Below are 24,142 nucleotides of genomic sequence, written 5' to 3'. Positions count from 1 at the left end.
AAACCGCGGCCCGCGGCAAAAATGAGTTTGACACCCCCTGCAATGAAATATGCAGAGATGTTGAAAATAGGAGACGGAGAGATAAGTCAAACTTCCATACGTTTGGTGTCCCATCGCACAGTCAGCGGCAAGCTCTGGTGCTCAGCAGTCTTCACCGCATCGCCTTGGTTGTCGATGCTCCACGCCGAGACGGCGCAAACGTACTGGCCCATGTCGATCTCCTGTAGATGGCACGCATCGTGTAACCACCAAATCGTTGTCGGGATATCGACGTTTCTCTACCTGCGTGCGCAGGAATCGCAGTTTGAAGGTGTTGGGCTGGATTTTACTCAGTGCCATCGTGCCGCTTTCCAGTCGGTCCGAATACATTGCACCGGGCAGAAGATTGCCGTAGCCGTCCGTAGAACCAACAGATTGTGAAGCCTGAGGTTCACTGGCAGCGCCTGCGGCAATGAAAAAAAAAAAAAAAGCAATATTATAAAGACTTTTTCCCCATCACTACTTTATTTTTTATTGTGAGCGCAGTCGAAGTACCGGGAAGAGGAATGTGCTCCCACGTAACTCCCAGCCGGCCTCCCAAGGGAAGGTGTGTAATATTGGTTACATGGCAAGCCAACTCTGTCGGTTCGCCGGTCATCTGGGGGTGAACGATGGTCTCAATATCCAGCTCGAAGCTCGTTTCTGGGGAAAAGGAGGAAAAAAGCCCAGCGTGTTGTTGAATATGCTGGAGATATTGACGAAACGCCGGCGACTCGAAAAGCGCAAATGCGTTTAATATGAATGAATGCTTCCAATTTATATTTCCTTTTAATTACATCTATTGTCAGGTGCACAATTTGGACCTTTTTCAGCGGTCGCTATTATGAGCGGCAATTCCTTGAACAACAGCTCGCTTCTAATAATAACACAGTTAGCTGCCTCTGGAGAAATGATTCCCATCCTGGCGGCACATTACTTTCATCTGTCAGTGCCAGGTTTTCGTCCGACGTGGGCCGGCCGGCCGGCCGGCCGGACGAGTACAGAGCCGTGATTGCTGCTTTGTGCTTTTGGACCTGAAATCCAAGTGGAACCGGGCCACAGGAAGAAAAAGGGACAAATAGCACGGCGGTGTGTAGCTCTCTGTCAGCACTCCCAGATTGCATCGTTACACTTCAGCAAACAGCAAACACCTGCCTGACGAGAGGTGATGGGCTTGCCACCTTGTTTGACGATCTCGCTCTTTTTTTTTTTTTTAAATCCTTAACATCACACACCGGAAAAAAAATAAGTTATTTCAAGCATGTTTGGCAACAGGCGAAGTTTGGAGCCATGTTGCACCTCATGCACAGTCACCATCTGCTTTAAGACGTGAGCACCATCACAAACACACAGGTTTCACATACACACTTTGACGGATGAGCAAGTGCGAAGCTTCCCTGGCAATTATTCATGTGCCACTCTCACTCACCGGAATGTCTTATTTAGGAAAGCATCACAAGCTGGAATCCCTTCCCCTGGATCCGAGTGAAATTGGGCCAAAATGACACTCGGAAAAGCCAGCAATTTTGCTTTTCAGGAAAAGATCGCACATCATTGTAACATTCGACATTTTCAAGTAGGTTTTACTTCATAAAAGATTTAACGGCGGATAACTTTAAAGATTTGATCGAATATTTGACGTTTCCGCCGATAAGAATGTAAAGCGAGCGACTGAAAATGAAGTTCCAAAATCATCCACTGTAGAACAAATGAGTTTGTACTGTCGATTTAAAAAAAAGAAAAAAAAAAAAAGGGGATCGAGGGCAAGGAAAAGACTCACATATTTATTGTGCTCAGATAAAGCAGATGACACATGAATTGTTAAAAGGTGCCATCACTTACACGTCTTTCTTTTGTGTTGCCAGTGGAGCGCGTGGGTGCGACACACTGATTTCATCTGGGTTCTGACAACACCAACCACCCACCCAATTCGTCTTTCACTTTTTTCCCATGTAAAACTGGATGTGCGTTTGCACAACACGCTTACTGAGGAAGAGTCATTTGGAAAACATGAAGGATGGCACAATGCTGTGGTTTCGCTTTGCCACATCGCACCATACGTTGTCATAATGATTCAAATATTATCAGATCCTTATGGCCTTTTTTTTTTTTTCTTTCGAGTTACACCTGGTTTTTATTTGCCTATTGTGCCAATCATTAACTATGTTGATTCAGGAGCCAACGAGCTCTACTTGTGAACTAACTTCACAAGCTTTATTTTTGAAGTTCTTATTTTAATGGCAGTCACTTAGCTTCTAGCTACGTGCTACAATTGTGGTGAAGTACCGTATTTTCCGGACTATAAGGCGCACCTTCAATGAATAGCCCATTTTAAAACTTTGTCCTTATATAAGGCGCACCGGACTATAGGGCGCACCATTAATGCATCATCTCAGATTTTTAATCCAAATCAAATCATTCTCCGTTTTATCTTTTTTATTTCAACTTCAGATGCAACAAATGACTTCATAATCACAAAATAATGATCATAGTCTTTTTGATTCATGATTCATAGTCTTCAAAGGGCCACTTACGATTGATTTCATGACACAATGCTTCGGGCCAGTTTAAATTTAGGAATTTGGTCCATATATAAGGCGCACCGGACTATAAGGCGCACTGTCGGCTTTTGAGAAAATTTCAGGTTCTTAGGTGCGCCTTATAGTCCGGAAAATACGGTACTTAGACGGTGAGCAAAAACACCTTTGTTTTACCTGGATTTTGAAAAACCTTTACGTGATGTGACTGAATAAAAACGAAACGAATAATCAGACCACTACTACCGCCATTAAGACAAACGCTGTCCATATTGCTGCCAAAACAACCGAGTGTGGGATGCAACCTTTTGCGTTATGTTACCGTCTGCGATTTGAAAAGTAGATTAGCGAGGCGGTTTGAGCTGTTCTGTGGCCTGTTAGAAATCGGGTGGCCAGGTGTGAATGCACTGGGCGCCATGTAAAAGCGTGGGGTCGTGACCTAGGCACACTTACACAAAAAATATGGGTTATATTAAAAAAAAAAACATTGAGCTACATCGCCAAAATAGCATCGATAGGAAGTCTTCTAATTTGCTATAAGGGGGCCAAAACGTTTGAGAGCCCCATGCTCTAAAGTTTGCTTGCAAGTTGACATTTTGAGACATTAATTGACAACAATTCCAGCTGACAAAGCAACACACGTCAAAGTACAACCCAGGGTGAGAGGAATTACCCCCCAGAGTGTGTGTACGAGTAACCGTGAGTTCTCCAAAAAAACAGTTTGTGTGTGTGTGAGCTCGGGAGGGTGGGTTGGAGACTGGCGTGTGTGTGCGCAGATGAAGGTTTGATGGAATGTATAGCTCCAGGCTACAACGTAGCCGCTCTACCAGTTAGAACAGTCCCGCGTCCTCAGAATGTGGGGCACATGTGTGCGTGTGCATACAGTACACACACACAACTTGGCGCACACAAACATGTGCAAGCATATCCCAAGTCCGTTTGGGACTTTCATAAATTAGTAGGCGGCTGTTGTGAAGCCCGAAAAGTGGCAGCAGGCAGGTGATGCACAGATGTCGCCGATGTGACCAATTGTACAGATTATTAATTGGAAAGAGATGTTATTCTACCGCTTAATAATGTGGACACCTATTCTCCGGCTTTTATGTGATTCCACAAGTGAATATAAAAAGTCTACACACCCCTGTTCAAATTGTAGGATTTTATCATCTCAAAACATGAGATCAAGGAAAATCTTTTTTGGTGAACTAAAAAAATAAAATAAAAATTAAGCCTAAATAAAGCTGCAATGTCTAGTTGTATTTCCCTGCCTGCATTTTTTTGTTTTTGTGCAGAAGCCTCAAAGTTTTGTGCCAACACTTATTTCTTTTTGGAACTGATCATAAGTTTTTTGCCAACACTTATTTCTTTTTGGAACTGATCATAAGTTTTGTGCCAACACTTATTTCTTTTTGGAACTGATCATAATCACCTACATCTTGACAAAGCCCCCACCGAGTAGTAGTAGTTTTTTTTTCTTTTTTAATAGTTTGTTTTTTCAGGAGCATCAAACATATGTTTTGGCTCAAAAATGAACCTTAATTCAAATGATAAATAATTAATAAAATAAATTATAATAATGTATTTATAAATAAAATAATAAATAAATTATATATATATATTAAATTATTATAAATATTATATATATATATATATATATAAAATATTGAGTGTACAGGTTTTGAAATTATTCATTTTTTCTGTGTATCACCTGGCATTGGGGGGTGTAGACTTTTTCTATTCACAGTATTTTGCACTCTGGTAACATAGCCTAATCAATGTATTTAACAAATAAGGAGGAAAAAAAAAAAAAAAAGGGGGCAAACGATGAAACATTTGACTCACTGATCTGCGACACCTTCACCATCACCGGACTGGATGTCTTCTCAGCCGCCATGTGCCAGCGTCCTCCTCCCCCCGAACTCTTTCCTCCTTTCTCGATGAAGGCCCGGATGCGGCAGGCATAAGCTCCTCCGTCCTCAGTGCTCACTTGCCTCACCGCCAACCTGTACTGGTTGGCGCCGGTCCTCTCTATACTAGCCTCGCCGTGATTTCCTTGCGCCGAGCCGGCCGACATATTGGAGATCACCACCCCGCTGCGTTCCATGGTGATGATATCCCGGCCGTTGGCCAGCCAGGACACCTCCAGGGACAGGGAGGGCAGATTGTCGGCAGCGACGGAGCAAAGCAGTGTCAGTTTGTCATTGGGGGTGAGGTGCAGATTCGCCGAGGGGGGTGAAGAAGACGAAGAGGCCTTCACAGTCAGGGACTGACCTTGAAAGGAGAAGAGCAGATGGTAGAGATCAGAAAAAAAAGAAAGATCTCACACAGACTGTTGACACAGGCAGGTCTTGTCAACTTTAGCGCTGAATAATACAAACGTAACTGCACATAGAACTTAAAACCTTGACAACAGAAAAAGTGAGGAACAAAAATGAGTTCCCTCAGAGTGTACATTTAAAAATAACAACCATCAAAAAATGGCAATAACGAACCATAAATCTTATTCAAGCTGACTATGATCATTTGAACGATTCTGTAATTGTAAAACTGATCTTAGCGCAAAGCCAAATTTAAAAAATATTGTGGCTTAAAATTGGACCCTCTTGTGCTTTTTCAATAAAATCAAGTCATGCAACATTATAATGTTTCCAAAATATAAATAAATAAATAAATAATTTTTATATAATTTTATATATTTATTTATTCCTTTTTTTTTTTTAATTTATGTATGGCGGTATTAGAAAATGATCAACATCCATTAAATGAATGTACTGAAGAAAACGACCCAACACAAAGTGCCCCTCAAACAGAAGAGGTTCTGCAAATCTCAGATAAGGAAGAGCAATAAATGTATTTTTAACCCCCCCGCCAATGTCAAGGTGGAACTCGGACTGCTTTTTCAAAAGACAGTCAGTTTAATTAAAAACTCTTGAGACTATCTTCAAACCCACAACTTGGGTCTCCAATGGCAACCTGGAGCGCAGCATGCCGGGAAAAGCCTATGGATGGTGTCTGGAGTTGGACAAAACGAGACAAAGGCCACTCTGTTTGACTTTTCTCATCTTCTTTGCTCAGTCAACAAAGAATCACGACGGACTCCAGTGTACCTGAGCGTGTACTTGTACTGGAGATTCATTATAAATCAGTCGGGAGTGTGAAGAGGATATGGTGACCCAGAACCAAAGAAGATATGGTGGCTCCAGCAACAACAATGAATGTGTTGGGGGCCTCACTAAAACACAATAACACTCCAGCAGTAGACAGACTCACATGCCCCGTCCCCCATTTATTTTCATCCACCCAACTATTTTCTACTCATTCAAGTTGTAGGTGAAGCTACCCTAGTTGACTTTGGTATTTAATTAACCTAAGAAGCATTTTGATGTGTGGAACAGGGAGGAAGTATAGCAGGGGTGTCAAACTCATTTTTTTCCCGGGCCGCATTGTAGTCATAGCTTCTTTCGGAGCGCCATTATGACTGTCAACCCAAATAAATGTATGAGCACCTCATTATATACAGTAAAAGCTACAAAACAAACTCACAAATAACTCATTTTCAAATCAGACGAGTAAAAACTGGTCAAATATAAAAAAAAATTTAAAAAAAGATATTAAAAGTTAAGCAAATTTGCAATTCTAGTAATGACCCACGAATTTGATAAACAAATTTGTCTTCGCGGGCCACACAAGATGATGTGGCGGGCCGTATCTGGCCCCCGGGCCTTGAGTTTGACACCCGTGAAGTATAGCGACAGAAAATCCACAGAAACATGGAAGAACCACTCGGAAAGGTCCGAGCAGAGATTTGAACCCGCTGTAAGGCAACCACTATTTCCTTCATCCTCAATAAATATAACTTTGAAAATACAAAAAGAATCACTTATGGAAACCGTAAAAACCTAGTGTTCCTCTATTTTCGTACTTTACGAAGAAGACAGAGGAAAAACGGTAGTTATGGCAACAAGCTTTTTCACAACAAGGATTTACAGTGCCAAAAAATGCATTAGCCTCTCGGGAGTGTATTTTTGACTGCAGGTTTTTAAGACTAAAAAGAATTTGTGGTTTCAATGCCCCACCGACAAAAAAATGAATAGCCATAGTAGAGGACGTTGTGGTCTCAAATGAAAACGCCACGATAGGCTGAAGCCGCAATAACCAAAAAAAAAAATCTCTCACTGAGCTCAATAATTCATTAACCATGTCTTCATTTCCACCATGTCAATTTTGGAATCAGCTCATCTATTGATATTTCACTTAACATCTAACTTAATATAACATGTTCAAATGTCAGAGGTCAAGAAGAGGGCTAAAAGCTTCTTACCTGTCGGAGTAACAGCAACAGCTCCCATTTCCTTTGCGCTGCCCACAATTTGAATCCATTTCCCGCCATTTTCATGTGTCCACTCAGTTCCGTTGCATTGGTAAATCCCTTCATCGGATGTCGTCACTCTGGAAATGACCAATTCAAACAATCCGTTCTTCCCGGGCGCCAAACGGATGGCTCCGTCGGCGTAACGCCGCGTGTACTTGGCCCCCGTCACCACATCGCCCTGAGGGCCAAAAGTCAAAATGTCCTCCGATGTTCCTCCCCTCTTCAGCGACCAGGTGACGGCCAGGTAAGTGGGCTGGGTGAGTTCCCGGGTGACGTTGCAAGAGAGCGTGACATCACTACCCTCGGGGATGACAGAGGGCGGAGACTGAGGGCTCACCTTGAGCGTGTTGGGGATGACTGGGAAAAAAAAAAAAGAAAAAGCAGTCAGGAAACGTGCTTTTAATTCATATGACGGTTTGAAGCAGGTTTCTTCAACTGGACCAGTTTCAGGTTTTATAAATGCAAAAAAGTGGTAAACCATCAAACCATACATATAACATTTAATAGATTCACAATATTTATTTAGTTTATATAGTACGTATATATATATATTTTTTCCAATGATTTATTTCAATGATTCTATCTATATATTTATGTTATATATATATATATTTATTATATATTTATATTTATTATATATATATATATTATATATATAAAATAAACAAATATTTAATATAAATAAAATCATTGAAATAAATCATTGAATGTGAAACCTGATCTCCTTGCTAAATTCCAGAAAGTGCAATTAAAGCTCTTTGAGCATTCAATCCAAAATTTCCACGCTCTCATTAGCATGTGTCTTTTCTTCTTGTTTTGTGAAGGCGTTCAGATGTCTTCATGTCTCCTTTTTGGAGATGAAATAAAATCACTAATAAAAGGGAGACCACAAAACAAAATGAAGAAAAACTTCGCCTACCTGAGAGGCTCCCTGTGCCCTACTTTTCAAATTCAAAGAGGATAAATGAGCTTGAGGGAAACGGGAGCTTTGGGTGACATTGGTTGGCTATTGTCCAAACATCTGTCCAACCTTCACGTTATCCGCTACTCCTGCTCTGTGTCGGTGGTAAACTGGCCAATCGTGGGACAAGCCAAACGTGTTTTAAAAAAAAAAAAGTTTGCAATGATTCATGAAGCACAGCGTGACGTTTTGACAAGTTGGAGCAAGAAGCTCAAGATCATATGTTGAGTTGCTGACGTCCAATTCTTTTCCATGTGCGCTTTGTTCCCCATTTTTAAAAACCTAATTAGCCAATATAACTGATCTTTAACTCCCCATTAAGGAATTTTGTGTTAAATGTGAAAATAACGCGGCAGATGTGTGTGAAAACATGATGCATTGGGGGAAGCACGCTAAGATGTTTCACCTCACGCACACACATTTACGACCGGGCACTACGCCTGAGCTGTAATTATGACTTTAAAGAGATAATAATGCTTGGTACTGACAATTCCATGGAGGTGAAACCAGCATTAAATATCTGCTTATGTGGTTGCTGTGTGTGTTTTTAATATTTTGTAAGTTATTAAGTTTTGCGAGAAGGGTACAATACTAAAATACATCTCACTATAAATCAAACCACTTCAAATTAGAAAGTACAAGAAATGCATGTCTGATGGTGCCAAATGGAACTGAAGAATATTTCTGTTGAGAGAAATAAATTTCCAGCAGGCGTTGGATCTCATTAGCTTAAGCGGGAGTTTGGAATACAGCAAAAGTGGATTGACTCCAAAAAAAAAGTCTACACACCCTTGGTCAAATGCAAACAAGCCGGAGATACATGTAATTAATAATTACTCTATTAATTTGACATAGTATATAATGTGTATTATTCAACAGTTCCAAATACAAGTCAGTGTTAGCCTAGTTAGGTGTGTGCTGACTGGTTAATTCCAGTTATCAGAGGGTGTGCACACTTGCGCAACATCATTATTTCAGTTGTTTGATAATAGTTTTCCTCTGAAAAAATATTTTCCCTGCTCTAAATTGAGTAGCATGGCTTGGATATGACATAAAATAGACTAGATTTTTTTTTTTTTAAATAAAAATAAAACAGGGGTGTGCGGACTTTTCCAATTCACAGGATTGCATACCTGTGTTCTGCACCTGACCAAAAGAAAGTGTCGCATCTGGTGATCACTATCAGAGTTCTATGCATTTTATTGTCAAGAAAAATAATCATGATTTAGCGATGCCACAATTGCAGTCCACTAGTGGTCAGGCTAGCTGTGATGTGAGTGCTGATGACAGATAGCCAAGGCAGGAATAAAAAAAAAAAAAAGAAAAAATACACATTTGGCACTATCAATTAAAATTAGCCTGAACCGAGTTTTCAAACCCGTGGCGACCTCTATTTCACTTGTTTCTTACGTAACCAACACCCTCGTCGGGGAGATAGATGCCGCCATGTGTGTGCGTGCGTGCGTGTGTGTGCGTGTGCGTGCGTGCGCGTGCGTGCGTGTGTGCGCGCTATGCACAAGTCTCGACTGGTACACACCCTGCAGCGGCAAATCCGACTCATCATCTCAGCTAACAACCAAGTGCCTCCCTCACACACAAACAACATGAATCTTCTTTGCCTCATGCACGACAAGGTGCACGCACGAACACACGCGCACACGCACGATCCACATAACAGTTCTGCCAAGTTAATTCAGGTCTAAACTTAACAAGGTGCCAGGGGAGCCCAGCTCGGGAGCAGCTGAACATGATGGTGCATTATGGAGCTAAATAACCTGTTCTCTGGCATCATCGCTTTTTGTGTCAAATATGTTTTCGAAAAGCCAAACACGCATCTTTTTTTTTTTTTTTTGGACAACAATAGCGTTGCACCAATACAGCCCTGCCCCCCCACCTCTGAATATTCCGGGTATTTACTTACTGGGTAACTGCAGGCCAGAAACCCAATTAATTTCAAAGGAAAATGCTAAGTAGATGAGTTTCAAAATCTTTTGTCGTAAAATAGGCCAAATTATGAAGGACCTAAGCTGGCGCACCGATAAAAAATATTTATATTATGAGCAGGCCATTGAAGAATAACAATTTTGTAGGTATCCAGGTAAAGTAAAGATCAGTTCCTGAAGACCGCTTGTAGCACAGGACTGACAACTCTCCTAAATCAACCCAGACTTCCATTTTTTTCTTCCCTTGAAGCAAAAGAGGATTCACAGACCTGCTCATTTTGGTGAGCAATCAATCCAAGGTCAAGTTGCAAAGAGTGAAATCTCTACAAAATACTGCCAAAGTGGGAAGGCTGGAGAGGGCCACAATTTCTACCTACCAGGGAGGCACAAAGGACCAATCACTTCCTAACCAGATGTTTTAAAAAAAGAAAAAACATTCAAGGACGGCACAAAAAAAAAAAAAAGTACAGGCAACTAAAACGTGTCCTCCATCTAGTGGTGACTAGTGATATTACAACTTAAAATTATAGTTATCGTAGTTTAGCACTTGCAGATTTGAGTCAGTATATATATATATACAGTAATCCCTCGTTTATCGCTGGTAATTGGTTCCAAAAACCACCCGCGATAAATGAAATCCGCAAAGTACGGTCACCAACAAGAAGTACTGGGCAGGCTAACGAGTTAGCGGAAAGATGCTAATTCGGGATCGTGCTAACACGCAAAAACTGACCTCTAAAGGAATGTAAACAAACATTTGGAGCAATACTACATTGTCCTAAAGGTTAGACATATGTTTCCTCGATTTATAAGTTTTATTTTGACTTTTTAATGTTCTTTTTAATTTGGGGAAAAAATCTGCAATGTAGTGAAGCCGCGAGAAACGAAACGCGAAGTAGCGAGGGATCACTGTATATATATCTACACACAGACTATCAATCACTGTCGTAGAGCATATGGGGATAAGTGATATAGAAGATGAATGGATGGATGTTGGTATAAGTGATCCGTTTCCCGCGTGACGCATCCATCCATCTTATCTGACGGAATTCATCGAGATTCTCTTTCACTCTTCACCTCCATGCGAGAGTCCAAATACAAGACAGCAGCGACTTAGCAAAAGGAGCAATCGCGGCTGCTGGTGTGCTTGGCTTTGAACATGTTCAGTAGAGCATTGCTAAGTCATGGCACTGGCTGTTAAATGAACCGTAGGCAGATAAAGTCAATTTAAAAAGTCAAACTAGCTAGGCATGGTCAAACATTTTACTAATGGCAGCACTCACGCATGCACGCACGCACACACATCCCCCATACCAAGGAGTTGGACTTGCGCCTCATAATTGCCGCTGCTGACGGAGTCGGTGCTCGGCGTTTGGCACCAGTAGAAGCCGGCGTCTTGCGACTTGGCCTCGGCTATCTTCAGTTCCACCACGTTGTCCTGGAGACGCATCACTGAGATGTCACCGGACGCCACGCGCTTGCTGAATGACCCGTGGGAGTAAGTGGCATCAAAGGTCGAGATGATTTTCATACGCTGGCCGTTGGCCTCCCGGGACATCACCCATTCAAAGTCCTGCAGGTTGACAAGCCAAAAAAGTCACAGAGAAGAAGAAAAAAACAATTATATATATACAAAGAGTTTGTGGGAAAGGACTCACCTGCTCACGAGGTCCCATGTAGTCATTGACATCGCATCGGATGGAGACTGGCTGACTCTCCACACGAATCAAGGGGCCGGGAGGTACCGTCACCACCCGAGCCCAGCACCCATCTTGAGTGGAACGCAAAAGAGCAATCAATATCAAAAATGAATTTGACGACCAATGAAAAAGCCTTTGACTGACAATCGACAACCCGAGGTGAAGTTCACAAAAGGTTGAAAAACTTTATACATTGTCTTTTATGAGAGTGGTGCCATGTCATCAGTTTTTTTTATGAAAATGTTTTGGGAATATCCTTTAAAAAAAAAAAAAAGATGAGATGAGATAGTACTGAGAACTTTGAAGGTGCACAGAAAGTACATCAAATGTTTTTAGAATCGATTATTCAATCCATTAATCAAATCCGATTTTATTTGCGTCAAAGTGTATTAAAAACAATTCTTGCCCCGATCCCCATATATTAACATATTTGTTATTATTCAGTAACAGTAATGCAATATCACACAAGTAGACATTGTTTTACAAAAGTAAAAGCAGATGTTTGCAAATGTCTCATTTTGATTAAACGCGAAAAAATTAGATGAATCAAAAAATTGTTCCTTTAGAAAGCCTGAAGTCAGAAACTATTGACAAATTTCTCTTAATAAAATATGTTTACTTGATTATTAAATTATGAGACGATGAATGTAATTTGTTGTCGATTAATCGATTGCCACCTGAGATAGTCGCTGCTCTCCAGTTTACACTACAACCGGATTACACAGTCAGTTGACAAAATAAACACGCATCAACATGCTCGCAAGAGAACGACAAAAAAAAAAGAAGCTAGTTGCAGCTGAAGGGAGAATTCATGTGAATGATGGTGTCAGCAGATTCCAATCATTGGCCAAGACGCACAAAACCACAGATGATGTGCTGCTGATGAGACAATTTACTCATTTCTCCTTTCATTAGCAATGGCTAATATCATTAGCCGGATTTACACAGATGCTTTTTTTGTCATTCTGATTAAATAAATCATTGTGTCAAGCCAGACAATTCACAGAATGGACACAGCCTGGCTATAAAGGGTGTACATTCTTTTTTTTTTTTTTTTTAAATCTTCCCACAATGTTCTCCTTTACAGTTTTTTGCTAAACACTTTCAGGCAATTTAACTGTATTTGCATCTAATCTGGTTGTTATAGTCAGAATTATGGTAACCTAAAAATTTCCCAACTACAGTAATCCCTCGTTTATGACGGATAATTGGTTCCAAAAACCACCCGCGATAAGTGAAAACCGCAAAGTACGGTCACCAACAAGAAGTACTGGGCAGGCTAACGAGTTAGCGGAAAGATGCTATTTCGCGATCGTGCTAACACGCGAAAACGGACTTCTAAAGAATACGAACATTTGGAGCAATACTACATCGTCCTAAAGGTTAGACACGTTTCCTCAATTTAGAACTTTTATTTTGACTTTTAAATGTTTATTTAATTTGAAAAAAAAATCCGCAATGTAGTGAAGCCGCGATAAACGAAACGCGAAGTAGCGAGGGATCACTGTATATTTTCCCATTAAGAGCCAACTTTTCAGTCATGTCAATCCGTCACAAGTTGACATCTTCAAAAAAATATTTCAAGAAGAATTATTCCACTCGTAGTTGATCATTATTTACATTTGAGGAGTGGTACTACTCCCTTTCACTTTCCCTCCGCAGCAATGAAACTCGATCTTCTGTTTTTTTCCAGTCTGACTTGGGATGACAACCGTGACCTTTTTTTTTTTTTTTTCTCTCAAAAATACAGCAAAAGATCAGAAATGTGATGAAGCGAGTGCAGCTCTCGCTTTATTATGCTAGGCAAATGTTTCTGTCAGAAACTACTGTCCAACGTTATTGAATATATAAATCAGACTATTCCTTAAAAACAGAATAGTAGCAGCCACCACTGTTCCATCCCGGCCGGCCCGCATATATGAAGAATGCATTTCTTTTCTTTTCTTTTTTTTGCCCGCTCTCATTGGCTGGCCTTGTCAGTGTCCATAGCCAAGTGAGTGCTTTCCCACCAAATTGGAACAAGGTAAACTAAGTGTTTTCCCACTGCTTTCTCCTCTTCTCACAAGTGGGGAAAGCCACGAGGATTAACCTTGCCAAGCGGAGTGAATGAAAAATGCAACTAAAAGCTGTCCATCATGAGATAAAGCCATTTCCACTTATCCAGCTATTTATCTGAATATTTAACAAAGTATTCCCTTTAATTAAAATCAAGTTTATATTTATAAGTGAGAGTACAGTCGATAAGAGAAGGCTAGCTTTGGGGTTCATTTTTTTTTTTTTAATGAGATTTAAACAAGGAATAGTTGAACTAGCAATCTGCCGGAAGTAAAAAAAACGCTTCCCTGTAAGCGTCTTTGGGTTCTTGAAAAGCGCTATACAAATTTAATGAATTATTATTATTATTATTATTATTATTAAAGTACCGATGCCATACAATTTGAATGAATACAATGACAGATGATTGTGATCAAACGGTGGCAGTGTAGCACCAACTATTGGCAAAATGTGCTTATTCTATGTCAGATTTTCTTTTTTTTTTTTCTTTAAATACCTGTGGCTGTTTTTTGCATTCTACCCGATACACTGAAATGAGGCCAGTATTAGCCCAATATCGATATTAGGCATCGGTAATCACCCAGTTTAAAAATTAATTCTGAATACAGCCACATGGTACATTTGTTCATTTTTCCTTTATTTTTCCTTCTCTCAAAAGTATGTGTCAGTGAAAAGGTCAAATGGTGGAAATATTTTTGAAATAATTATCTTGGTCTATTTTTTGTTGTTTAATTACAACTTGACATTTGAAGTGGGGTGTTTAGACTTTTATTATCTCGGAGCCAGTGAGCCTGAGGACACACAGCAAGGGTTCTAATCATGCGAAGAAACAAACAACAGGCATTTTGATGGAACCGGTTTGGCGGACAAAGTGGATTTGCAATCTTACCGCCTTGGCTTGATGCCTGTCTAGTACAATACATTAAAAAACATTTTTATTCTATGGAGTATGACTGAATAAGCATGAAAATTTGTTTTTATTCTGTTTTTGCATGTCTGATTTTTTGGAGCACTTTGTACACGGCGATGGTTGTTTTCAAAGTGCTCTGTAATTCAAATTGAGTTGCATTGATGAAAGAAATGGCAAACTAAATTAAGGAAGTAAACATCAACTATCAGGTGCCAATGTTCTCTTTTGCAGAATCACACTCCATGCACCACAGGAGAGCTCGCGACATTTGAGCATCTGACACAACACTAAATTAAGCCAACACCGTCTGACACACACACGCACACACACACACACAGCTCTGGTGACTGAACATATGGTAATGTCAGTATCAGAATGGTGCTTGGCCCTTTGCTGCAAATCTGCTTGATGACTAAGTACAGTAGTCACATGGCCCTTTAGTCCAACTTGAGGGCTGGATTGACAAAGAAATGGTCGAAAAACTGGGCTAGATAATGAAAAGCAGCTCCCATTAGTGGGCAAATGGAAGCAGAGAAGTGACAGGTGAACTCAGGTGAAACACAGATTAATTTATTTAAAAAATATATATAAATTAATCAAATCAGACCTGTTAGACTTCTTTTTCGAGGTAAAAATGATAATTATGTATGCGCTGATTACCGTATTGGCCCGAATATAAGACGAGGTTTTTTTTCATTGAAATAAAACTGAAAAAGGGGGTGTCGTCTTACATTCGGGGTCTAGAAAAAGGCTTTTTTCCAAACTTGAGTCTTGTAAAAGAGGGGGTCGTCTTATAACCGGGGTCGTCTTATATTCAGGCCAATACGGTAGTACATATTTTTACTGAATGTACTTTGGGCTATGTAGGAAGACCTGACAAATGGCTGAAGCTTGCCCAAATAAAAACGACTCCTTTTAGACACTACAATGCCAACATTTCAGCAGCCTGATATTGATCTATATCAACAACATACAATTGTAATTGGAAATACAGTGATCCCTCGCTACTTCACGTTTCGTTTATCGCGGCTTCACTACATCGCGGATTTTTTTTCCAAATCAAAAAAAACCATTTAAAAGTCAATATTAAACTTCTAAATTGAGGAAACATGTGTCTAACCCAGGGGTGGGCAAACTTTTTGACTCGCGGGCCGAACTGGGTTCTAAATTTGGACCGGAGGGCCGGACAAGGAGCAGATGGACGTAGGCGTTGTGTGAAGTCATATAAGCGACCTGTAAAGGTCATTGCATAAAAGATCTTGGCCTTTAGTAGGTAGTAAAGCATGGATATTCCAAACAATTTTTTTGAAAACAAATGCATTTATTAACAGCATTAAAAAAATAATAATTCACTAAAAAACTGCTATCAGTGATTCTCATAAAATACGACACTGTTATTATGAATAACAATCTCCATCACTTCAGTGCCTGCAGGTCAGATTAATGAAAGATGTTTATCTTATGAGATCACATCAAACGGCAAACATTCTGACCAAATATATCATCTTGAAGAATCGGTGAAAGCATACATCCAAATAAAGTAATCAAAACAGCAACACGGTGAGGGGTATCTGAAAATCAGAGCAGAGTTTTAACTGCAAACACCTGGTAACAGAGGTGAGGAAACGGGAAACACCTCCTTAAAGTAAGCCTTAAGAACTTTACAGGTTAAGATTAGTCGCAAATAGGTGGTGCATCAATGTCCTTGAGCATCCTGCATTGTTTGAAAATGAGAATGGTCGCTAGTTTCAATCCCTGCTATGTGTACAAATCATATTGAAAATGCATTTTTTTACAATAAACTTGAGAGCCTCCCGTTCATTTTCAGTGGGAACAGTGTTGTTGGTCTCCCTTTTTTGCTAGTGCGTCATAGTCTGGAGTAAAATTTGTTGTGGCAATTCTTAGGCGAGATCCGAGGTGTTGGTCCGTTTACCTTGATCTGTGACGGGTTGATGTTGATGTGGCTGAACGTCACGTCGCGTACGTCGAGCCAAATTGTCCACTCTTTTTTAACATTCGGCACTCACTTCTTTTTTTCGGGCCACTCATTTTAATGGAAGGATTCCAGGGGAAGGTTTGTGGGTGGCTTTAGCGCAAAACTGCATCTGAAAGCTCAGCGCGCGAATTATAAGAATGTTGTCGTCAAAGCCCACGCTCTAAATTCGGGACTGATACGAATAGAGCGAGAGTGCGCCAAGTCCGTACTACTGAGTACGTACACGCACTTGTGAGTGTGCACCGAGCTTTCTGACACGGCTTCCGGTAGTAAATGCGCAGGCGAGCGCTTCGCCATCTACTGGGAAAACGCAGTCATTGCAGGCAAAATGACCAAAAAAAAAAAGTTTAATAATACAATTTGTTCAGGGTTGGCGGGCCGGATTAAACGGTCCCGTGGGCCGGATGTGGCCCGCGGGCCGTAGTTTGCCCACCCCTGGTCTAACCTTTAGGACAATGTAGTATTGCTCCAAATGTTCATTTACATTCCTTTAGAAGTCCGTTTTCGCGTGTTAGCACGATCGCGAATTAGCATTTTACCGCTAACTCGTTAGCCTGCCCAGTACTTCTTGTTGGTGACCGTACTTCGCGGATTTCACTTGTCGCTGGTGGTTTGTGGAACCAATTATCCGCGATAAACGAGGGATTACTGTATTCCTCACAGGGTCCCCAACTCATAGGCCTTTGGGTTCGTTTTTTTTTTTTTTAATGGTCTTTTTTGCACTCTTGCAAAGGAGGACTCTAGAAATATAACTATGAAAGTAACAGCTTCAGTGTACTGTTATACTGTTACGTGTATTGTCGATTAAAACAAATAACTCAATCATTTCATTTGCTACTGTATTTACTAACAAACCACCTGCTGTCAAGGCAACCAGCACCTAATATACAACACCGAATTTAACAACCCGTCGGCCTGTCTAACATAGCCCGAATGAAACCTGACTAGCGTGTTGTTAAATTCAATATAGAAAAATCACTTCACACGTTTGTCTCAACTTAACTAAGTGAAGGATCTAGTTATAGTTAAACAGATTTAAACAGATTGGGAGGGGGGGAGGTTCTCCTATTGGAATTGCGCTTCCAGGGTGAAGTGGGGCTAACCCGAACTCATTAGCGTGCGGTATCGACCTAAACGCTTGCAATAAAAATGAAATGCGGCCGTCGCAAAGTGGAAACACATTTTTAATTTTTTTTTTAAATGACCATTCGTGAACTCAGACTGGCATCATGCGGTGGCGCGTATCTCGAGTTCATTTCCACTCAACAGTCAAGCAAGCTTACCGAACATGAGCGTAGCCCACAGCAGCGCCAAGACGTAATTCTCCATCATTTTCCTCTCCGTTATTCCAATTTAGCCCCCCACCCCACTTCTTTCTTTGTCCAGCGTGCGTGGGGGGGTTAAAAGTGTCCCCCTACTACCGCCGCTGTCGGACCCTTCAAGAAACTCTGCCAGGCACTTTTCGGAACCACTCGCCGGGAGGAGCCGCAGGACAAACGGGATGCCCACTGTGATTCCAAACCAAGCCGATAAAATCCACACACCTTCCGGACCTACATGTGGTTGGGACACGGAACCGATTGGAATCTGTACGCTGGATAAGAGGCACACGAAGGCAGGTAGAGGAAGGGAGAGTGTGGCCGGAAGTTAGGTGGTTTCAAGGAGGAGTGGGGAGAGAGAGAACGAGAGAGAGAGAGAGAGAACGAGAGAGAGAGAACGAGAGAGAGAGAACGAGAGAGAGAGAGAGAGAGAGAGAGAGAGAGAGAGAGAGAGAGAGAGAGAGAGAGAGAGAGAGAGAGAGAGAGAGAGAGAGAGAGAGAGAAACTCACACTGGGTTTATGCTGCATGACGTATTAGTTTAATTAGCTTTTATGTGACACATATTGCCGGCGCAGCACGGTCTCCAAGTGATATTCTTCACTGGCACAGTTAAAAAACTCCGTTTTCCCCCCCTCCAGGATGAGCAAACATGGCAGACTTGAACTTTTCAACGGCGTCTTTAAACATACGTCATCACTCACCTATTGGGTTGGTTCAAAGTAAGGAGCGAGGGCTGCTGTCTCCTTCACGCTTTGGAGGTTTCCATATTCTCATTGAGTTTACGATGTTACTGCCCCAAAAGTAGCTCATTAAAAAAAAAAAAAAAAGTTACCCCCTACTCTAAATTGTCCACATAATTGTCCATGCCAATGCTCTTGTGTCTTTAAATGCCCTACGATTGGCTTAAATAAATTCCTGATGACCCCAATAAAAAAAAAAAAGCAGCACGGAAAATGGACGTATGGAGAATGTATTTTATTGTTGATTATCCTTTATTGTAAATAATGCAATTGAAATATGAGTCGAAAAAACCGCCCCGCCCGTATTTGTTTTCATTCAACTAAACCCGTTAGAAGTTTGTCGGTGTTTCCAACCCAGTTGCCCAGGAACATGTTCGTCCACACCACACTCACTGAGACAACACTGAGTCACGACGCATGCAACCATAAGCAGGAGGAAGTGCGGCAAGTCAAACGTCACGCTCAAAGGTCATCTAATATTTGAGGATGTGAAGAGAGCAACGTCAAGTGTTTGTGCTCGAGTGTGTGCGTGTGTGTTTGTGTGTGTGTGGGGGGGGGCTATTAACAAACACTCATGAGTCAATTTCCTTTCATAAACCCATCAAAATACCATCAAAAGACTGAATTATATTAAATTAACACAACACTGCTACCTAGTGGACATATTCTGCAAGTGCAGTTTCTTTTAACCTGTGAAAAATTCTACAAACCTTGTTACTGATCATTACCAAAAGTTTAAAAATGAGGGGAAGATGGCAAGTTCACAAGCAAGATGATCAGTTAGATCTATTTTTGTAGCAGGTGTAAAATAAAAGTTAACCACCACGCAGAAGCCTCGGGACCGTCAACAAGTCGAAAACCACAAACACAACTTGTGCAGAAAATGTGATGCATCTGCTGCGCGTTCAAGCTGACAACGGTGCAGAAGCGAGGCAAAGTCACAAACCACAGTCACATCATTTTACTTCCAGCATTTCCCAAAAAGTTCTGTACGAAGCATATTTGAGTCGAACACGTGGGAAAGGCAAAATTGTTGAAATAAAAGTTCGAATGTAGTTTCTTTGTCAAATATAAAACAAAAAAACTTTATTGAGATAAATGTTTTCACACAATAAATAGTTCCATTTGAACTACGTTTAAAGTCCTCATTTTCAAATGTGTGAAAAGTAAGTAGGCAATATTTAGTATTGCTGAAATCATTAGCATTTAATTAAAAAAAAAAAAAAAAACACCATTAATGGAAGTTTCTTGTCGTTTTGTGTTACTTAATAAGTCAACTTAAATAGTGTGAGATGATGATGATATTAATGACGTCTGAATTCTCACTTTCTTTGTGCCGGAAGCTTCTTCCGCGGGTGAGGACGAGGAGGAGCCTGCTGATCTGCACCTGCAGGTCTGGAGCCCTACAAAGGAAGAAACAGTGAACAACTTCAAATGCTGGACACGTTTTGAGAGCTCCGTTTGAGAAGCCCCGACCGTTTGACCTTCGACCTGCTTTGCTTTTCTGACCTTGGCCTGAGGTTGGCTTCTCGACCGTTGCGGCATGCCGCGTTGACCGTGAGAATGATGAGGACATTGATGTTGCTGTCTTTCTGGTTTGGACCAAGCCAAGCGAAGCTCCTCCAAATCTGTTGGAATTGATTGAATGAATGTGTTGTGTATTTTTTTGAATTGAAATGATAGGCAGTGTTTTTATGACCTTTGACTCGTTTTCGTTTTTCTCGAATGGCTCGGACGCAGCAAACAATCAGGATGATGATGAGCAACAGAGCAAGACCTGATAAGGACAAAAAGGAAGTTGGAAGACATGCTGGAAATCTTGAAGGTTTCATTGGTGAGGTAAATTTACCTCCAATGGCAGCCAGGATGCTCACCATGATCTTAAAATCGAGACCAAATAATTCTTTGGGGAAAATGGAGCCTTGGATGAAGAGAGGAACATGTCAGAGCAACAATTTGAGAAGAACGTCATCGTTTGCGCCATACTCACTTGAGTCAGTGCAGTTTTGTTTCACGGCCTCGCTGCTCATGGAACTGAGTCGATTGGAGACTTTGCATGTGAACAAATCATGTGTCACATTTTGAACTATTTGTAGCACAGTCGGCTGATTTTTCTGGGGCAGAAGCTTGCCATTCTGAAACCACTCGACAGTGACTCTCGGTATCTGTGCATTAAAAAAAAAAAAAAAAATCATTTCATTTCCAGAATTGTCCTTGTTTTGGTCTTTAAAAATCCTCTTTTGTTGGATCTCATTTGACAACATTGGAAGAAAAACAAAAACACTCAGCTCTTACCTGATCAGACGTGCAAATGAATTTCACATTAGGCAAGGCACATTCCACTTTCAATCCAGGCTTTGAGACAAGATCTAATCAGATTTGAAAGATCAACAATGATTCTTCAAAACTACTGGTACTGGTACAAAAAAAAAAAAAAAAAACATCTGACAGGGTACCGTAATTTTCGGACTATAAGTCGCGTTTTTTTTCCATAGTTTGGGGGGGGGGGCAACTTATACTCAGGAGCGACTTATATACATATATATGGGTTTTTTTTCACTTTTTTGGGCATTTTATGGCTGGTGCGACTTATACTCCGGTGCGACTTATAGTCCGAAAATTACGGTATTCATTGAAATATTTAGAAATTCAAATTAAGTTTTTTAACAGCAGATAATAGGTGTAGAATATAAATTTGTTCAACAAAAGCTCCACCAGCTGCTTTTAAACATAAAGCCATAAATAAAGAAGAAGACAACATGCCGTAGGTGTCAAACTCAAGGCCCGGGGGCCAAATACAGCCCGCCACATCATTTTATGTGGCCCGAGAAGACATACTGTGCATTGAATTCATGTGTCAAATTGTCCAAATTAAAAATTGTCTTTAAAAACCGTCGATATTATGAGCAATTTTTAATACCATTCGTCTTTTTAAAAATATTTGAGCAGTTTTTACTAGTCTCAGAAACCGAGTTTGTTGTGTAGCCTGTACTGTACATAATACTTTTATTTATTTATAATGGCCCTCTAAAGGAAAGTATGAATACTAAAAAGGAGTTTGACACCTTTTCGAAACATACCCACCCAATACACACAAATACAGCTTCTTGGCATCCGTGAGAAGTCTGCCTTTCACATCAAAAACCTCGGGGACGTAAGTGCCTTCACTGTTTCTCGTCAGGTTTGTCAGCTTCAGGGATCCATTTTGCAAAATGTCGTTTGGCTTCCCCGTAATAACCTTGTTATTTCTTTGGTCAAAGATTTTGGTTTTGTTGTGTATCCATCTCAGTTTTTCTGATTTTTGCAGGTTGTGGTAGAGAGGCACAGTAAAATGTCCGCCGATGAGGCCGTAAGCTTCACAAGCATCTTGGGAGTCTACGGCACCAAAAAAAAAAATTCATAAGAACATTCAACGTTAGCTTGATTGTTTTGTAGCCAAGGAGTTTTGCATGTTGATTGAATCAGAAGTTGTACTTTCTTGTTTTTAGCTTGGTTGCCTTACTTCCTGTCCTTTTTTTTTTTTTTCTCCGACTTGTCACTAGCAGGCCATCTTAATAAAACAACATTATCATGCAACATCTTTCTTTTCTGACGACGACACACACAAAATAAATTTACTTTTATTATGTCGAGTGGTTGCATGAAATAAAATCAAGTGGATGCAGATCCATAATTTACATCGACTTAATAATTGTATTCTGATCCAAATAAATACATCTTGTTTGCAAAAAATTATAAATAAATAAAATTGAGTCAGTTCAACGCACCGATTCTTTCCCCAGTGAACAACACAAGTCTGAATTTATCATTCGCTTTACAAATAGCCCGTTTGCCAATTTAGCACAAGGGGGGAAAAAAAACAATATATGTATTATTAAATCAAATAAGTCATCTTATTTCTATTCAGACATAATAACCATGTGAGATAACTTCTGTAAAACTCATATTAAAAAGTTACACATTGGCGAAAATTCCAAAAATCGACCAACTGAAAAATACATGTTAGCAATCATCACAGAATCATTTTGAAATGTTCTTTACCTGCACAGGTAAGACGACAGCTGAGAAGGAGCAGGGAGACAATTGATGAAGGAAACATACGCACCATCACCTTCAACTTCATAGCTGACTGACACGAAGAACAACTGAAGGTTATTTCCTGTCGAAGCAACCAGGACCTCATTTCGCAGTGTGCTCGTAAACGGAAGCGATCCAGGGGCCCCCCAACTTGACTTTTTTTTTTTTTTTTTTTTAACTCATCTTTAGTAGTTTTTCATTCAATTCATTTTTTTAAACTTTCTGTCAGAATAATGTGTGACTCAAAAAGAAGGCCCTTCACAAATGAACCTTTGGCAGATGTAGATTGGGGTCAAAAGTTTTGTACTTCAAAAAAAAAAAAAAATTTTAAACTGAAACTGAAAATAAACGTGGTGAGCTTGAAACTTGAAAACACTATATTCAAAATAAAAATACCTTGGCAGCACAGTGATGCATTGGTTAGCATGTCTCTGTATATGCCCTGCATGTATAATCACTTATTCAAATAATATTTTATTTATTTATTAAAACATCCAATAGTTAATTTTACTCATGCAATTTCACTTTTATGGAGGTATTCCAATTACAAGAGCCGTATCGCTACAGCTGATGTTTTAGTTGTACTACTCAAGTGCTATCAAAGTGGAATCGGTTAAGCTGGGGCTGTTCCTAATATTTTGGTAAGCAAGTATTTTATGATGTTTCGGGATGCCATTTCCTTAAGTGTACCTAATAAAAACAAGTCGAGACTTTAACTGCATTCCAGTTAGCTGCCGTGCATGAATCAATGTTTAACTGTCGAGGATTTCGTTAGATTCGTTTTTTGTTTAGCACATTTGAATCGTATTTCAATTGGATTGCGAGTTTATTTTTTCAAGAAGTGGAGACTTTCACTGAGTTCTCACATCCTGACTGCTTGTGTTCCTGAATGTGACACAGTTGACCGTGTTATGTTAAATGGGCCTTTATAAATAGAGCAGATATTTTTCCACTGCACGGGTCCAACATCCGACCAGAGACACCACACAAACATTCGGGGTCTTTTAGCAAAAAAAAAAAAAAAAAAAAAAAAAAAACTCCACAGCGCTCGCACGATAACACCACCGCCACACTCGCAATTATTAACTCCGATCCCATCGAAAAAAGTATTCTTGAAATAAATCGCAGCTCGTTGACGCTGGTGAATGAAAGACGAATTATGCGAGTATACTTTCTATTTCATAGAACACGTAGTACTGAGATTCACAAATCCATAAATATGAATATAAATATGATAAATCCAGCTCGTATGTGCAGCAGGCCTGTGGGGATAATCCTACGGTGGGCCTCTCCACATAGACGTTCTAAATCTGGAGTAGAGTAGGAGTGATGTGGGAGATTGGGGAGAGGGGTATGAGGGGGGGGGGATTATTTGGGTATTGGGGAGATTCTGAACCAGCCAGAGAATGTGTGTTAAGATGCCAACAGCAGCAGTAGGACCTCCAGAGTACACAATGATCGGGTGGAGCCTGATTGACCCTTTTCACTTCATTCCATAGGAGAACAAGACAAA

General features: G+C 40.4%; 2 protein-coding genes across 2 annotated transcripts in view; both read right to left on the bottom strand.

Moving 5' to 3' along the window:
- Window positions 1-18,202, bottom strand: part of ptgfrnb (prostaglandin F2 receptor inhibitor b) — a 32,455-nt gene extending 14,253 nt beyond the window's left edge. The window contains exons 1-8 of the mRNA XM_061298531.1: window positions 17,776-18,202; window positions 11,490-11,602; window positions 11,146-11,404; window positions 6,877-7,284; window positions 4,398-4,826; window positions 535-681; window positions 283-443; window positions 101-221 (exon numbers count right to left, since the gene is read on the bottom strand). Coding sequence (XP_061154515.1) covers window positions 101-221; window positions 283-443; window positions 535-681; window positions 4,398-4,826; window positions 6,877-7,284; window positions 11,146-11,404; window positions 11,490-11,602; window positions 17,776-17,824 — 1,687 coding nt within the window. The 5' untranslated portion in view covers window positions 17,825-18,202. The remainder of the gene's footprint in view (window positions 1-100; window positions 222-282; window positions 444-534; window positions 682-4,397; window positions 4,827-6,876; window positions 7,285-11,145; window positions 11,405-11,489; window positions 11,603-17,775) is intronic.
- A 1,403-nt stretch (window positions 18,203-19,605) lies between these two features.
- LOC133167700 (uncharacterized) lies at window positions 19,606-22,758 on the bottom strand. The gene is made up of 8 exons (XM_061298545.1): window positions 22,594-22,758; window positions 21,637-21,927; window positions 20,848-20,921; window positions 20,543-20,717; window positions 20,402-20,473; window positions 20,252-20,329; window positions 20,062-20,180; window positions 19,606-19,955 (listed from the first exon to the last, which is right to left on the bottom strand). The coding sequence occupies exons 1-8, from the start codon at window positions 22,733-22,735 to the stop codon at window positions 19,875-19,877; spliced, it is 1,032 nt and encodes a 343-aa protein (XP_061154529.1). The 5' UTR covers window positions 22,736-22,758; the 3' UTR covers window positions 19,606-19,874.
- Window positions 22,759-24,142: the final 1,384 nt, after the last annotated feature.

The sequence above is a fragment of the Syngnathus typhle genome, linkage group LG2 (genome assembly GCF_033458585.1).
Source record: "Syngnathus typhle isolate RoL2023-S1 ecotype Sweden linkage group LG2, RoL_Styp_1.0, whole genome shotgun sequence".
Taxonomy (NCBI): Eukaryota; Metazoa; Chordata; class Actinopteri; order Syngnathiformes; family Syngnathidae; genus Syngnathus; species Syngnathus typhle.
Note: the sequence above shows the minus strand (reverse complement) of the source record. Positions and strands in the feature narration are given on the sequence as shown.

Coding starts and splice junctions, on each gene's coding strand:
- LOC133167700 (XM_061298545.1), bottom strand. CDS start 22,735: ATGAGGTCCTGGTTGCTTCGACAGGAAATAACCTTCAGTTGTTCTTCG. Junction 21,928..22,593: donor CTGTCGTCTTACCTGTGCAG/GTAAAGAACATT, acceptor TTGGTGCCGTAG/ACTCCCAAGATGCTTGTGAA. Junction 20,922..21,636: donor GCTGTATTTGTGTGTATTGG/GTGGGTATGTTT, acceptor AAATCTGATTAG/ATCTTGTCTCAAAGCCTGGA.